This window comes from Eretmochelys imbricata, chromosome 3 (genome assembly GCF_965152235.1).
Source record: "Eretmochelys imbricata isolate rEreImb1 chromosome 3, rEreImb1.hap1, whole genome shotgun sequence".
Classification (NCBI taxonomy): Eukaryota; Metazoa; Chordata; order Testudines; family Cheloniidae; genus Eretmochelys; species Eretmochelys imbricata.
Window position 1 is genome coordinate 132680295 of NC_135574.1, and position 16709 is coordinate 132697003.

At 40.4% G+C, this 16709-nt stretch overlaps 1 protein-coding gene across 2 annotated transcripts in view; it reads right to left on the reverse strand.

Annotated features, from left to right (window-relative positions):
* The window catches only part of PCNX2 (pecanex 2), a 221267-nt gene that overhangs the window by 37687 nt on the left and 166871 nt on the right, over positions 1-16709 (reverse strand). For both annotated transcript variants that reach the window (XM_077813415.1, XM_077813416.1), the window contains exons 24-25: positions 7406-7464; positions 4570-4785 (exon numbers count right to left, since the gene is read on the reverse strand). In XM_077813415.1, the coding sequence (XP_077669541.1) occupies positions 4570-4785; positions 7406-7464 (275 nt within the window). The remainder of the gene's footprint in view (positions 1-4569; positions 4786-7405; positions 7465-16709) is intronic.

Sequence of the window (16709 nt, forward strand, 5' to 3'; positions counted from 1 at the left end):
TAAAAAATAATAAAGTAAGCACTGTACACTTTGTATTCTGTGTTGCAACTGAATCAATATATTTGACAATGTAGAAAAAACCCCAAAATATTTATAATATTTTTAAACTGATATTCTATTATTGTTTAGCAGTGACATTAAAACTGCGATTAATCATGACTATTTTTTTAATCTTGTTCATTTGTTTTGCGTTAATCACATGCATTAACTGTGAGTAAATTACAGCCCTAATTATTTACTGGGGTTCTTAGGTGCTACAAGAATATAAATAGTAACAACAACATTTAGAACCAAAGCATTAAGAGGAAACAGACCTCAAAACACTAAACGAGTTGTCAAGGTTCCTTCTCCACTCTGAACTCTAGGGTACAGATGTGGGGACGTGCATGAAAGACTCCCTGAGCTTATTCTTACCAGCTTAGGTTAAACGCTGCCACCACGAAAGTGTTACACAAAGAACAGGGGAAGTGCCCACTTGGAAACGTCTCCCCCCCCCAAAATATCCTCCCAAGCACTACACCCCCTTTCCTGGGGAAGGCTTGATAAAAATCCTCACCAATTTGCATAGATGAACACAGACCCAAACCCTTGGATCTTAAGAACAGTGAAAAGCAATCAGGTTCTTAAAAGAAGAATTTTAATGAAAGAAAAAGTAAAAGAATCACCTCTATAAAATCAGGATGGTAAATACCTTACAGGGTAATCACATTCAAAACATAGAGAATCCCTGTAGGCAAAACCTTAAGTTACAAAAAGACACAAAAACAGAAATATACATTCCATTCAGCACAGCTTATTTTATCAGACATTTAAACAAAACAGAATCTAACGCATACCTAACTAGATTGCTTACTAACTCTTTACAGGAGTTCTGACCTGCACTCCTGCTCTGGTCCCGGCAAAAGCATCACACAGACAGAGAGAGCCCTTGTTTCCCCCCCTCCAGCTTTGAAAGTATCTTGTCTCCTTATTGGTCATTTTGGTCAGGTGCCAGCAAGGTTATCTTAGCTTCTTATCCCTTTACAGGTGAAAGGGTTTTTCCTCTGGCCAGGAGGGATTTAAAGGTATTTACCCTTCCCTTTATATTTATGACACGAGTCTATAAATTGGCTGCCTTTCCCTGGGAGTCAGGGAAAGCGCAGTTGCTTTCCAACACTCCCAGAGGACCTGCCTCTTTCTTCCATATCAGTCTGTTCTCCTCAGGCATAGCTGACTCAGCTCCCCCTTCTCTTGCTGCAGAGAGTCCTTTCAACCATGTAGTGTTCCTTTGATCTCTAGGTTCCCAGCCTCAGCAAAACAGCTGAGTAACTTGGGCTGGAGCCTAGAAATCATCTTTACAGCTAATAGTTCAACCCAATCAGTAATGGTTCTAGTTCTATTCCATTCATTACCTACCATGATATCTGAGCACCTCTGAGGGCTGAGACCTAATTTACAAAACCTTCTGTGCACTAGGACCTGACTGCCTCAGGGCCCCCCTCTCTTTGCACAGAATACATAAAATTCTTTGATCAGAAACACTGTTGCGGAAGGAGCCAAGATGAAACTCTTTGGTGCAGAGGAAATATCTATTAATTTTAGAAAGGTGTGAAACCCCCAGAGGAATTATTTAGGATTGTATATGAAGGCCTAAATGTTAAGTCTCCCAGCTTTTGCTCTCTCTTAGGTAAATGATATATATCTAATTCTTTTAGTCTTTCCTCAAAGGTGATTTGCTCTTAGGCTGACCAGACAGTAAGTGTGAAAAACTGAGACAGGAGGGTGGGGGTGTGGGGGAAGGGTAATAGGCGCCTATATAAGACAAAGCCCCAAATATCGGGACTATTCCTATAAAATCGGGATATCTACTCACCCTAATTGCTCCAGATACCTAAGTGTTATTTATTTATTTATTCTGAACTCCCTTCAGTTTGTCAATCAATATCTTTCTGGCAATTTGATGCAGAGAATGAAACATAGTATCACAAGTGCAATTGCACAAAATCCATAAAGATAGGGACTCTTACTTCCCTACAGCATGAAACTATTGTTTATTAAAAATGAAAAGAGAGTTAAAGCCATTCTTTAAATAAAAAATGATGCTTGCTAATACTACAGAGACTTCAGACAGAAAATTCACATAAATATTCCCTACAATCGTAATGTGCTTGCTACTGCAATACAACTACATAAAGTACAAATGTACTGTAGAACAGAAAAATATCTGGCCTTATTACTTTAACGACATTACTGTGCCTGGACTGTATCATTTAAACTGGCCACGTTCATGAACCATTTTTTTTTTTGGTGGGGGGATAAGCTAGAAATTACATAGAAAACCCCATGGGTGATTCCATTGCCACCGTAACAGCTGCCTTCCCCAGATGTGCAGTTACATCTGTGCCTGCTCTGTGCCCACTTTTCCAATTCATCTTACAAAGTTCCAAGTGAATCATGAATATTACATTTGTATCATCAGTAACAAAAATCATAAGAGAAATTTAGTAGCTAATTATAGTACTGAAAGACAAAGGGAGTTAGTTAAAAAATAATACCAACACCACTATCCAGAAGTGATTTCCCCACATGCTTTGCTTTCCTAGACATTCTCCAAAAGTCATTTTCTTGATGTACGGACTCAACAGAAAGATCCCCCCAATCCAGTTTGGCTGGAAATAATGACCGTGCGTTTGCTCCTTCCTCTATCACAGATTTCTTCTCTGTTCTTGGCTTCAAATCAAATGAAAAACAGCACTCCATGACTAGCATTTTATTTTTATCTGGCACATTGCTCTTAGTATGAAGTAGAAGTCCAAGATATCTGGTATAGTTACTAATTGACCCACGTCTTTCAATTTGTTTGGCCTATATCCATACCGTGACCTGAGAGATTTTTTCAGTTAAATGCTGGACCAAATTCTCCTATCAGATACAACGATGCAATCCCTTTAACTTCAATGGGTTTGTGTTATCATAAACTAGAAGTGAGTTTGAACCAGAGGCTCAAATGGCTGAAATGCAATTCATGTTTCAGCCTCCAATATACTTAACGGCATCCTTTCAGCAAACCTTTTTAAGAAAGCCTACTGTGGTTCAGAAACCTACAACTTTTCCCTCCAGAACACTCACTTTTTCATCTATACTATCAACATAGTTTTCCAGGTACAGCAGTAAGAAATGTTCACAACAAAATCTGGAACCACTCAATACACATCTTGTTTTAGATGTCGTCTGGAAATGTGAGATTTATGGTTGCCCATGCAACCTTAGTTTTGCTTCCTTGTGCACTGAATGATCATGTAATTAAAGATAATTCTACATGCACACAAAGTAGCACAATTAAGGTTGTACATGCAACCGTAAGTCTGGCATTTCTTAATTTCTGACTGTTTGACTTTGCAAACTAAATAATGTTATTTTAAATGTTTTTTTGTGCCTTCCTAGATTTATTTTAAGGAAAAATGTGAAAAAAATCTGTTATGTACAACTGTAACACCACAACCCACCATGCATCATCAGCAGGGTGGGAACCCTGAACAAAACTAACTACATCAGCTAGCCGCGGGAGATGGCCTAAATGAGATATTTTCACCTCAAGGGAAGATCAAGTTAGCAGTTTTTAAGTAAATATAATGGAGATGCTTCTGTCCATGTTCAAATATGCCCCCACCCCAAAAGAAACAAAAATAATTCAAGCTTTTTCTCATAAATGTAATTGTTTTAACATAGGATAATTGTTACTGGATGTTACCTTTATTTTCAGATTAGCAAAAAAAAAAAAAAAAAAAAAAAAAAGGAGCAAGATACTGTGTATCTTATTTTAGACTACACCTAGCAGATATTCTGAATGAGAGGGTGTCTAGAAAGCTAATTGGCTTCATAAAAGTTAATGATTTGACACTCAGATTTTTCAGTGTTGGAAATCAGAGCTATGTAACACTCCTTGCTAAAAGCAGAACTGACATGGGCCAGGCTGCCCACATACACAAGTGGTTTCATTGTTACACCAATAAGTTAATGCATTTCCTGTTGTGGCTTATTGTTTATGAATAAAGAATGAGAAAAGCGGGTAGGGTCTGCTGAGCTGGGCATGGAAGTAAGGGTCAGCAAACCCTGAACAAATCACAAGCATGCCATTAATTTGATGGAAATGACATCTGTGTTGCCAACTCTCAGGATTTGATTGCAAGTCTTGTGATATTTGGTGTTTTTCTTCAAGCCTCAGCACGTAGAGTCAGGTGATGTCATGAGAATCTCAGCTTTCAGTTTAAATAAACTTTCTAATCCTCCTGATTGTGGGAAAAAATCCTGAAAATGTGATCCAAGTGCACCCAACAGGCTCAGAAACTAGAAGGCAATTAAAAAATCCTCAGTACTTATTGTTGTTCTTAAAATCTCAAGATTTTGAGGGGCCTGACTCCTGATTTTTGAATGCTTGGGGTTGGCAGTACTCCCTATAAATACCTAGAGAAATAAGTTCAACAGTATGCTATGCTGCAAACTAGCTGGGGAGTTTCAGTATGTGAAGGAAGCCTGACAATTAATTTGTTTGTATTTGTCTTTTCCTCCTTCAGGTATGCAGATCCTTACCTCGAAATTCTAGCCCTCTGAGCTGGAAAGTGACGAGGCCATTTCCAATTTCGATCAAGTGAACAAAGGCATTTAAATAATCCGATGCCAGAATAAAACAGTCTCCTGAGCTGTAGTTTCCCCAGCGGCCAAGAATCAAATCTCCACAAAGAGACTCCTGCAAAGACCTTGTCAGATGCTCATAAAAAATGGAGTTGAGATTATTGTCATCATTTCCTAAAATCAGAGCAACAAAGATTTTAAAAAGGTAAAATGTATTAGAAACCGTGCCTTTGTGAGAGGAGTCCTATGTTCTTATTGCTTCCTGTACTAGAACCTTTTCCTGTGAGGTGATGAGAATGTCTCCTTGGAGACAAATTACACCTTCTGCTCCTATTTGGTTCTCATCACCTCATAGAATCAGACCCCTAGTCTTTAGCTGATAAGAACAATACTGTAAAACAGAACAATGTACCAGTGACAACAAGCAGTTCACCTCTGAACCACCTCAGATATTTCATGCTTTATGAGAGCAGGCATTTTCTGGAAGCTCCTGACTAGCTGGGCTGAAGGCCCTCTGCTATATTAAGATAGCTTCACTTCTCTGTGTTGTCATTAACTGTAGGGAAATACTTGGTGAGTTTATCACAGTCATCCAGGAGATTTAGTCACCCAACTTTCATTAATTTCAATTGGAGTTGTGTGGCTAACGGCCCTAATTAGTTTTGAAAGTCTCCATCACTACAATGTATGATGGGTAATTAAGAATTTGTTGCTATTATTAAACTTATGTGAAAACCACTTTTATATAACAAATTTAACACATAGAAAAAAAGATCCAGGTTGAACCAAATCAGCTGTCCTGATGTGTAGTTCTCAGATCAACTTGTCTTCAGAAGGTTGGGTGAAGTAGCACCAAATCACAGTCTAAAAAACTCATGGGGAATGCGTGCTTGGGCATTTAAAATGTGATTATAATCAGCACTTAATTATACTTAGTGAAATTAAATAAAATCTTCACACATGCCAAGACAGTGCCATAGAGTCTAATAAAGTGTCAGTGTGCTTGAATTCTCTTACATAATAAGTATGCTTGGTTTGGCCAGCGTATTCATTTTCAACTTTACATCAGTGGTACAATTAAAGGCTATCCAAGGTCTCTCTCTCTCTCACACAGAGTATATATGTATATGGAAAACATTCAGCTATAGTCCCCTTGAAATATTTTGATGAGGATCTAACGAGTCAGAAAATGAAGCTTTAAACCATATTAGAGCAAATGCATGTTTTGCCTGAGCTATGTGTTTAAAACCACAATTAAATCATTTGTTATTATATTTCATAATGCTGAAGACTTGCTATCAAATGGTAGGACAGACTTGGGAAATACCTTTATTACATGCCTTGTCATGATAAATAGTTGAAATTGGATCATTAAGATGTCCCACAGTTTCAAAGAGCTAACATCCCCCCACTATCTAAAGACACATTTGTTCACTCTAATTTCTACTTCAAAAAATATTGAAAATGCTGTGGTAATAGAACTGACTGTACGAGAGGAAAAAATTAAAATGTATCTTCAAAGCTGTTCTTAACATCCTTTGGACGTTACAAAACTGAGTAATATTTGACACATGGGTAAAACTGCTTTTTTGATGACAGGACAAAAACATATTTACAGTATAGTATATTATAAGGGGAAGTCCACAGGTGAAATCCTGGTCCCACTGAGTGGAAATTTTGCCATTGATGTCAAAGGGACCAGGATTTCACCTGATATGTTTACTTCAGATTCTTCTCTGAGGTCTTGATGCTGCAGGACGCTGAGCAAGTTCTCCGAGTTGCTGCATGCCCTCCATTCCCATTGACTTCAATGAGAGATGAAGGCACTTCTTACTTTCCAGGAACTGCTCAGCATCAAGCAAGATTATGTTCTGTATTTGGGCTTGGAAGGATTAGATTTTCATCAGTAAACGTCAATTTCACAGTACACACACAAGCCACTACAAAAATATTTCCATTTATCATCATCAAAATGTACAGATAGGGAAAGTAAGAAAGATGCTGCTTGAGAATTTATTAGAGTTTGATTAAAGGATATTTACTTTGTATATTTTGACATAGATGATGTGGACAATTTGTGTTTTAATGGTTATAAAGTTTTAACTTTTTGAATCTCAACATCTACTGTCATTAAATGGTTACTGTCTGACTCCCCCACCACAATTAATTTCATACAACTGTGAAAAATTAAATAGATACAAATAGAAAAAATTATTAAAATAAATATCTACATTATCCATGAAAATTATAAAAAATGTATACATAAAATTTGAATTCTGACAAGCCTATCTATATTAACATTTATCAGGACTGGCCTTACAGACTGCTAAGCAAGGTCTCTGTCACTGCGTCACTTCATTTTCCTGCTCCTATCTTCCCCTCTCCTCCTGAAAAATTTCTACTTGATCTGATAAATCAGTTTTCAAATAGAATTAGAGAAGATCATAGGTTACATTGCTTAGTTGTAGGGGACCATCTTACACTGTCTATTCCAGAACCCTGTTTGAACAAAGACTGACCTTGGATTTGATTTACTATGTCTGCTATTTATTATACATAAACTGAAACTGATTTATAACTCAGCAGCTACCTAATCAACTCTAAATAACATACCAAATCACATGACTTAATCAGGAGCTTTGCATAGTTTTTAATTGCTATTATATTTTAAATTATCTGCTTCATTCACCCAGTGCTTAAACACTTTGCATCTATTTTACATTTACAGGTAAGCTACAATACGATAAATCAATCACATTTTCTAAATTATGTAAGAAGAAATCCCATGCCATACCTGGGTCCTTTTCAATCTGAATTGCCAGTCTTGTATTAGAATGGTCCACTCTTTTTGTGCTGAAAATAGAGAGACACATTCCATAGCTAATTCTCTTTTGAAACAGGACTTCCTTTTCCCCCCTCCCCCTTGAACATTTCTTCCCATACTTCCTATCTGTACAATCACATAGTTCGTATTCCTAATCTGTTAATTGGTTTACTCTCAATATTAACATGCTATCACTATGAAGTATTTCTTTTTCTAACATAAATCATGCAAGCAATTTATGAGCATCTACAATCAAAAGGTATGTTTCTGCCATCCTTCGTCACCTTACTCTAATGGGACCATTCATGTGGTAAGGTACTAGTAAGGGTAGCAGAATCAGGCTGAAAGTTAGCATTTGTAATAACAAACAATATATATCTAAATACTTACATGGCCTCCATTGCCATAATAGCCAAGTGCCTCCCAAGTATTTTACACATATAACAATTTCTCTCTCTCTTCCTCCCCAGCTCTTAGGAAAAACAGCCAGATTAAATTTTAGGGATTTTTGAAGTTTTCGCATTTCTACTGAAGGAAAGGCAAGTCAAATAAATGAGTTCTGTAGTTAGTTCTAAAAGTGCGAGGCCCATGGTCATTCTTACCTCTCAAGGAAATGAGTTCCATAGTCTAGATTCCACTTGTGAGACTTCTGCCTCCCACATTAATAGGCCTCTCATTGTTGGCCAGCACTGTAATCATTTCAGTGGAGCACTGCTATCATGGAAGGCAGTGCTCACGGAGAGAGAGGGGATGGCTTAGGGATCTCAGGCCTTTGTTCGCAGATATAATGGGGTGCACTATTAAAGCCTGGAGGTCATTAATGCAATCATCACTGTGTCCAGATTGGAGTCTGACAGGATCGGATGTAATTGGTCAGACTGGAAGTGGGTGTTTTTTGACACCATGGCTATTTGGGCATTCAGTACCACAAGGAGTCAGAGCGACCTTCAAGGCTGCAGACTGCAAGCAGAAGCTCTTGCTAGTCTGGGTGTTACAGAAGATGTATCTTCTGAAACATATTTTCCTGCCACGTACATAGCACTTTTAATCTTCAAGGTACTTTACAAACATTACATGTAACATTTTCTAAAGCACCTAAGTCACTTGGACACCTAGGCCCCTTTTATTTGAAAACTTTATCCTACATGAGAATTCCTCACAACCACCCTGTGAGGGAGGTCTGTAAGTATTATTACCCCCATCTGTAAAATGGGGATAAAATAAAAAGGTGAAGTGACTTGCCCAAGGCTACAGATGGAGACAGCATATGGTTACATGTCAGGGGGGAGCTTATCATCCCCTCTCCAGCTCCTTTATCCTTTCCACTGGGTAAAAGGGCCAGAGCAGCAGAAATGGGTTCCGAAAGCACTACAGTCAGCCATGGGAGAATTCCTCGGACCCAGGAACTAAGGAAGACAACCACAGACTCTCCTCCAAGGACCCTCTAGCAAGCCCTAGGGGATGGGAGAGGAGAGTGTTAGGGTGGGGCTGCAGAACACAGCGATATAGAGATTTTGAGAACACAGCGATATAGAGATTTTGAGCAATTCTGCAGCCCACAGGGTAGGTTGGAGAGACTGACATAATTTGGACAACCCCCCACACCCCAAGAGCTGTCTAAATTATGTTGGAGGTGTCTCCAGTCCCCAGAACAGCCCAAGAGTAGGCAGGCACAAAGGTGTCTTAAAGTCACGTTAGCCCACTCCCTCTGGGCAGCAAGTTCTGGGCTAAGCCACAAAGCACAGCACCTCTGCCTTGCAGTTTCTCTCTCCAGTTCTCTTCCCAGCCCATGCCCTGCTCTTCCTCTCTTGCACCACCATGAAGACATACTGGTAGTTCTACAGGTGTAGCACCATGACTCCCAATTATTAAAAGGCCAAAATAAAGTATTTCCATTTTGCAACAGAAAAGCTTCAAAAACAGACTGCAACGAGAAACTGCTGAGCTTGAATTAATATGCAAACTAGATACCATTAACTTGGGTTTGAATAGAGACTGGGAGTGGCTGGGTCATTACACATATTGAATCTATTTCCCTAAGTTTAAGTCTTGTCAACTGTCTAAATGGGCCATCTTGATTATCACTACAAAAGTTTTTTTCTCCTGCTGATAATAGCTCATCTTATCTAATTAGCTTCTCACAGTTTGTATGGCAACTTCCAACTTATCTGTATGTATATATATATCTTCCTACTATGTGTTCCATTCTATGCATCTGATGAAGTGGGCTGTAGCCCACGAAAGCTTATGCTCTAATAAATTTGTTAGTCTCTAAGGTGCCACAAGTCCTCCTGTTCTATTTCGATTTGGGCTTCTTCTCACCTATATAAATAGAAAATATCTTCATAAACTTTTCAAAGTACAGTTTTTAGATTTATAATGGCAGCACATATGAAATGTAATTTAATTTGGTGACTGAAACCATTTGAAGAGTATTCTGACTCCAAGATATAATACTGTATCTATTTCTCCCCCCCCTCCCCACACACCTTTTTTTATTTTTGGTGCTCAGTATTTTTTTTTAATCACACTCCATTATCTCCAACCTGGTTTAAAAGCCTTGATTTAACCTAACTCCAACACAACTTACATCTTCATGTGACTATTGTGAATTTCATTTCCAAAACAGCAATGGGCAGAAGGCAACATTTTTGAAAGGGGTAAAACTTTAGGTTTCTCTGGGATTATCTAGCCAGAGATATTGCTTAATTCATAAATGTGTCAGACATTGGCTTGGATTTTGGATCCCAGATCATGTTCTCCTGTAGCGGAGGGGAGGGGGCTAATGCCTGCTTTATCATATACTCATGATGCGGGGTTTGTCAATTGGCAGAGCAAGCAGAGGGCATGTTCCTGGTAATCCGCAGATGTCCCAAGGTCCATGAGGAACTGCTGTCAGTCTCAGAGCCCATGCCCTCCTGTTTGCTCCTTAAGTCCTTCCTTTGTCCATATCCCCTTGGTAGTGTGTCTCTTCTCTCTGCTTACACCACTCACATCCCAGTCAGGAGATCTGAAGTGTCAGAACCAGAGTTGGTATAAGTCAATGCTGATATTTTCTGTATCAACTTGCGGCATAAAATCCCAATAACTTTCCTAGTGAGAAGAAGAAAATTGCTGGCCGTTTCCTCCATCCTCCAGCCCTGTTTCCACCACAAAACTCAACAGAAAATCAGCCATCAAAAATTTGAACAGGAGCTTTGGCAGGATGAGTGCAAGAGGGTTCCTATTGCTCTGCCTCAACTCCCCACCTGCTCCTGCCTTTTTCTCAAAAGATGTAGGTTTTCTATGCTGCTCTACAGGAAATATTGTAGGATAATATATGGGCCGTAATTCGTATTAGAATATTATCTGCATACATTAACCATTCATCTGATGTATTATTTATCTCTGTGCCTTCTATTTCCAGCTGGCTTGTTGCATTGTAACTACAGTCTTCAACCCTAGTGCAATAGAAAACAGTTACAAGCAGAGGTGGCTTCCTAAGGCAATGCCAAATATGAAGAGTTATTTTAAATGCAATACGGTTGCTAGAGTTCTTCTGTTCTAGGATATAGGCCCTCTACCTGTGATGCCTGCCCTAGTGAATTAAAGGGAGAGCAAGAGGATCCGGTTATGGAATTTGAACAATTTGCCGTTCTAGCTGGACAACAGAGTCATTTTCAGAGTGGGGATCTTTTAAATTTTAAACAGAAGATTATCACATTCCTTGATGACTTTTAACCTTTTGAAGTCAACAGGGCAGCATCAGATGCAAGTCATTACTATATTTGCCCCAAGTATTTACAAATCTGGGGACATCTTTGCATGTAAGGATTTTTAGGCAAAGTAAATCAGAACATCTGCCATAATGAGACACTTATCTGATAAGAACTAGCCATAAAAAAATCCAACTTTACTCAGAAAATTACAATTTATATGAGTAGGAATCACTCGGCTCAGGATGCTGCTCTGGCCAACCAGTAGTTTCCATTTCCGAGGACTGAGAGATTATGACACTTCTCAGGATTACCCAGGGCTGCCCTTACCATGAGGAAGCCTGGTCTGTACCTGCCAGGGGTCAAGTCCCCAACTTCACCAGCCATGGGTAACACAAGCACTCCCCTCCATGCCTACACAGGCCTGACTGCCTCTCTATCGGTTAGTGATTGGCACACTCGAGTCCCCAAGCCTTCCAGCCATCCTGCCTGGAGTCACCAGCTCTAGACATATGCAGTATTCACAGATTCACTGCTTCTACAGGAGCAGTAGACCCCAGTATACCAGTTATACCTCAGATCACTGCTGCATTTAACACACAGCACTTAGATATGTTTATAGACAAGGGTTGCCGAACTTCTATTCATACAAAACAGAATACCCTTGCCTTGCCCCTCCCCCGAGGCCCCACCCATATCCTGCCCCTTCTATGAGGCCCCACCCCCGTTCACTCCATCCCCCCCTTCCTCTGTCACTTCCTTTCCCCACCCTCACTCACTCACTTTCACCAGGTTGGCTCAGGGGGTTGGGGTGTAGGATGGGGTGAGGGATCCGGCTGGGGGTATGGACTCTGGGGTGGGGCCAGAAATGAGGACTAACCATACAGTAGTTTTTGTTCTATAAAATATGCTATTTAATTAGGGTGACCAGATAGCAACTATGAAAAAACAGGACGGGGGTGGGAGGTAATAGGTGCCTATATAAGAAAAAGTCCCACAAAATCAGACTGTCCCTATAAAAACGGGACATCTGGTCACCCTATATTTAATTGATAGCATTGTCTATATATGTTGTGAATGTAGTGGATAATGGAGCTGCTATGTAATGGTCTAAGAATACTGATCAATAACAATTTTATTAACGCTGCACGTAACTGGGTCAGTGAGTTACTGCATAGATATATTGGGTGATTAGACTTTCCTGTATGTATTGATTTAGCTTGCTAGGGGGCTGTTGGAAAAACAACCAGGAATGCACTCCCAATGGCTACAGATAAGCAACCCTGCAACAAACACTTGCGCAGGGGCAATGCAAAGAGTGGCCGAGTTGCAGGCTTCATCTCATAGTCACACATACATTTTGCCAAGGCTGTGAGCCTAGAGATCAAAGGGACACTAAAAGTTTCAAAGCACACTTGGTGAGAGATGAGGGGGAGTTGTGAGTAAGCTCTTCCTGGTAAGGGAGACTGACATGGCAGATAGAGACAGATCCTGGGGAAGTGTCTGAAGCTAGGGTTGCCAACTTTCTACTTGCACAAAACTGAACAGGCTTGCCCTGCCCCTCTCCCGAGGCCCCACCCTTCTCTGAGGCCACGCCCCCGCTCACACCACAGGCTCCCCCCACGCTCTGTTGCTTGCTCTCACCACCCTCACTCACTCACTCATTTTCACCAAGCTGGCTCAGGGGGCTGGGCTGGGCTGTGGGAGGGGGTGAGAGCTCCAGGGTGAGGCTAGAAATTAGCAGTTCGGAGTGCGGGAGGGGACTCCAGGCTGAGGCAGTGGATTGGGATATGAGAGGGGGTAAGGGCTCTGGGGTGGGGCCAGGGATTAGGGGTTTGGGGTGCAGGAGAGGGCTCCAGGCTGGGGGTTGGAGCCAAGGGATTTGGAGTATGGGAGGGGGCTCCAGGCTGGGGTGTGGAAGGATGTACAGGCGCTGGGCTGGGGGTGTGGGTTCCTGGGTGGGTCCAGAAATGAGGGGTTCAGGATGCGGGAGGTAGCTCCGGGATGGGGTAGGGGGTTGGGGGATGTGAGGGCTCTGGGTGGGAGCGCAGACTCTGGGGTGAGGCTGGGGAGGAGAGGTTTGGGGTATAGGAGGGTGCTGCAGCCTGGGACCGAGGGGTTTGGAGGGTGGGAGGGGGATCAGGGCTGGGATCAGGGGTGCAGGCTCTGGGTGGTGCTTACTTCAAGCAGCTCCTGGAAGCAACGGCATGTCCCCCCTCCAGCTCCTACACGGAGGCAAGGCCAGGAGACTCTGCGCGCTGCCCCGTCCGACGGTTCCTGGCCAATGGGAGCTGCAGGGAGGTGCTTGGGGCATAGGCAGCGTGCAGAGCCCCCTGGCTGCCCCTACATGTAGGAGCTGGAGAGGGGACATGCCAGTTGCTTCCCAGGAGCTGCGCAGCAAGGAAGCTAGCAGGGAGTCTGCCAGCCCCGCTGCACAGTGCCACCAACAAGACAGTCAACACCCCAGTCAGCGGTGCTGACCAGAGCCGCCAGGATCACTTTTCAACCAGGTGTTCCGGTCAAAAACCAGACACCTGGTCACCCTAGTATAGACACAACAAGCAAAGGTTTACTTAACAAATTATAGGGATTCATGTGATAGCAACTAGAGGTATTGGAATCAAATGCTTACATATAAAATAAAATTAACAACACATATTCTAGAGCCCAGACTTAATTAACAGGATACTCTCACATCTAATAAATTATTGTTCACCAGTGCTTCTTCCAGGGAGGCAGGTTGTAAACCTTTTTTTATGAGACAAGACACGTTGCTGTCAGTTTGTTTCCTAGGTGAAGGATAAAATCTTGTCCCATCTTCATTTTTTATGCAATTACATATTATTGTCTCTTAACCCATGACATCCCCTCTTCAGAGACTTATCTTGGGGTTCATTTGTCTTTGCAAATTCTCAGGCCTACACCTGGCCCAGACAGGAAACATAATCTGTCTCCCTGGATGTTGTTCTGCATGCTTATTCAGTCAGCCCTGAGTCTCTCTGTTACTCCAGTGACAAGCTTTACTTCAGCAATTTTGGAAACTCATTATTTTACATTTCTCTTAAACTACTTCCAGTACTAACATCTTGCAACAATTATGACAACCAGTGGGCAACTGGCTCTTGGTAGAGATTAGGGCCATCAATTAATCGCGGTTAACTCAAAAAAAAATGAATTGTGATTAAAAAAATTAATCGCAATTAATCGCTGTGATAATCGCACTGTTAAACAATAGAATACCAATTGAAATGTATTAAATATTTGTGGATGTTTTTCTATATTTTCAAATATATTGATTTTTATTACAACACAGAATACAAAGTGTACAGTGCTCACTTCATATTTTTTATTACAAATATTTGCACTGTAAAAATGATAAACAAAGAAATACTATTTTTGAATTCACCTCATACAAGTACTGTAGTGCAATCTCTTTATCGTGAAAGTGCAATTTACAAATATAGATTTTTTTGTTACATAACTGCACTCAAAAACAAAACAAAGTAAAACTTTAGAGCCTACAAATCCACTCAGTCCTACTTCTTATTCAGCCAATCGCTAAGATAAACAAGTTTGTTTTCATTTACAGGAGATAATGCGGCCCACTTCTCAATTACAATGTCACCTGAAAGTGAGAACAGGTGTTTGCGTGGCAATTTTGTTGCGGCATTGCAAGGTATTTACGTGCCAGATATGCTAAACATTCGTATGACCCTTCATGCTTCTGCCACCATTCCAGAGGACATGCTTCCATGCTGATGACGCTCATTAAAAAAATGTGTTAATTAAATTTGTGACTGAACTCCTTGGGGGAGAATTGTATGTCTCCTGCTCTATTTTACCCACATTCGGCCATACATTTCATGTTATAGCAGTCTTGGAGGATGAACCAGCACATGTTGTTCATTTTAAGAACACCTTCACTGCAGATTTGACAAAACACAAAGAAGGTACCAATGTGAGATTTCTAAAGATAGCTACAGCACTCGACCCAAGGTTTAACAATCTGAAGTGCCTTCTAAAATCTGAGAGGGACAAGGTGTGGAACATGCTTTCAGAAGTCTTAAAAGAGCAGCACTCTGATGTGTAAACTACAGAACCTGAACCACCAAAAAAGAAAATCAACCTTCTGCTGGTAGCATCTGACTCAGATGACGAAAATGAACATGCATTGGTCCGCTCTGCTTTGGATTGTTATCAAGCAAAACTTGTCATCAGCATGGACGCATGTCCTCTGGAATGGTGGTTGAAGCATGAAGGGACGTATGAATCTTGAGCACATCCGGCACATAAATATCTTGTGATGCCAGCTACAACAGTGCCATGCAAACGCCTGTTCTCACTTTCAAATGACATTGTAAACAAGAAGCGAGCAGCATTATCTCCTGCAAATGTAAGCAAACTGATCAATTGCCTGAACAAGAAGTAGGACTGAATGGACTCATAGGCTCTAAAGTTTTCCATTGTTTTATTTTTGAATGCAGTTATTTTTTGTACACAAGTTCAATTGCACTGCAGTACTTGTATTAGGTGAATTAAAAATACTATTTCTTTTGTTTTTTACGGTGCAAATATTTGTAATAAAAATAAATATAAAGTGAGCACTGTACACTTTGTATTCTGTGTTGTAACTGAAATCAATATATTTGAAAATGTAGAAAACATCCAAAAATATTTAAATAAATGGTATCCTATTATTGTTTAACAGCACGATTAATTGCGATTAATTTTTTTAATCACTTAACATCCCTAGTAGATATCTTACATGCTACCCTTTGGTGAACTTAATATGCCTATATCTGACACAGGGATTCCTGTAAAACTCTATATATCCCCTGTGGCTTTGCCAGTTGGCATCAAAATGTCCCTGGGTCACTGAGATGCATGAAACAATTATAAAAAATAGAAGTGCTCTGGCATATTCAGAAATGGGAAGAAGATTGGATGGTGAGAAGGAAATGAATTGCTATACCCAAATGAAGAAGTTCTCACAATAAAAAGATCTGTGTTGTAGCTTGAAACTCGCAGTCCAAGTGTACTCTAGATCACTTAAGCTATGAAAATAGGGAGGCTCAAGATGAAAGAGGATAAGGAGTATTAATTCTAATAACACAGGAAAAACCCAGGTCTTCATCCAGATACTTTCAAGACATAATTTTAATATCTTGTAAAAATCCAGGGGAAAATATAGTAGATAGTGGTTGAAAAACAAAATATGTTGCAATGACTTCAGTATTGAAATTCAGGGAAGCTGAAGTAGCTCATCCACAAAGTCCACTTTGGATCTTAAAATATTCCACAATTATAGTAACTGAAGCTCTGTTTGTAGCTTCTTAAAAGGAATCTTCATAGTATTGAATTATAATATACTGCATCTAATAACCAAACTCAGCTGCACATTTACCACTGGGCTTTTTGCTGTCAGCTAGGATCTCTTAAAAATGAACTTCTGGGCAATTTGGTCTTTCCTTCAGTGGTTTCTTACTTTAAAGTTAGTTCCTACCACTCAGCTAAGGTGATAATTAGCTCAGTAATTGGATTTCTTCCTGAACTGTATTAATCTACACAAACTGAGTAAA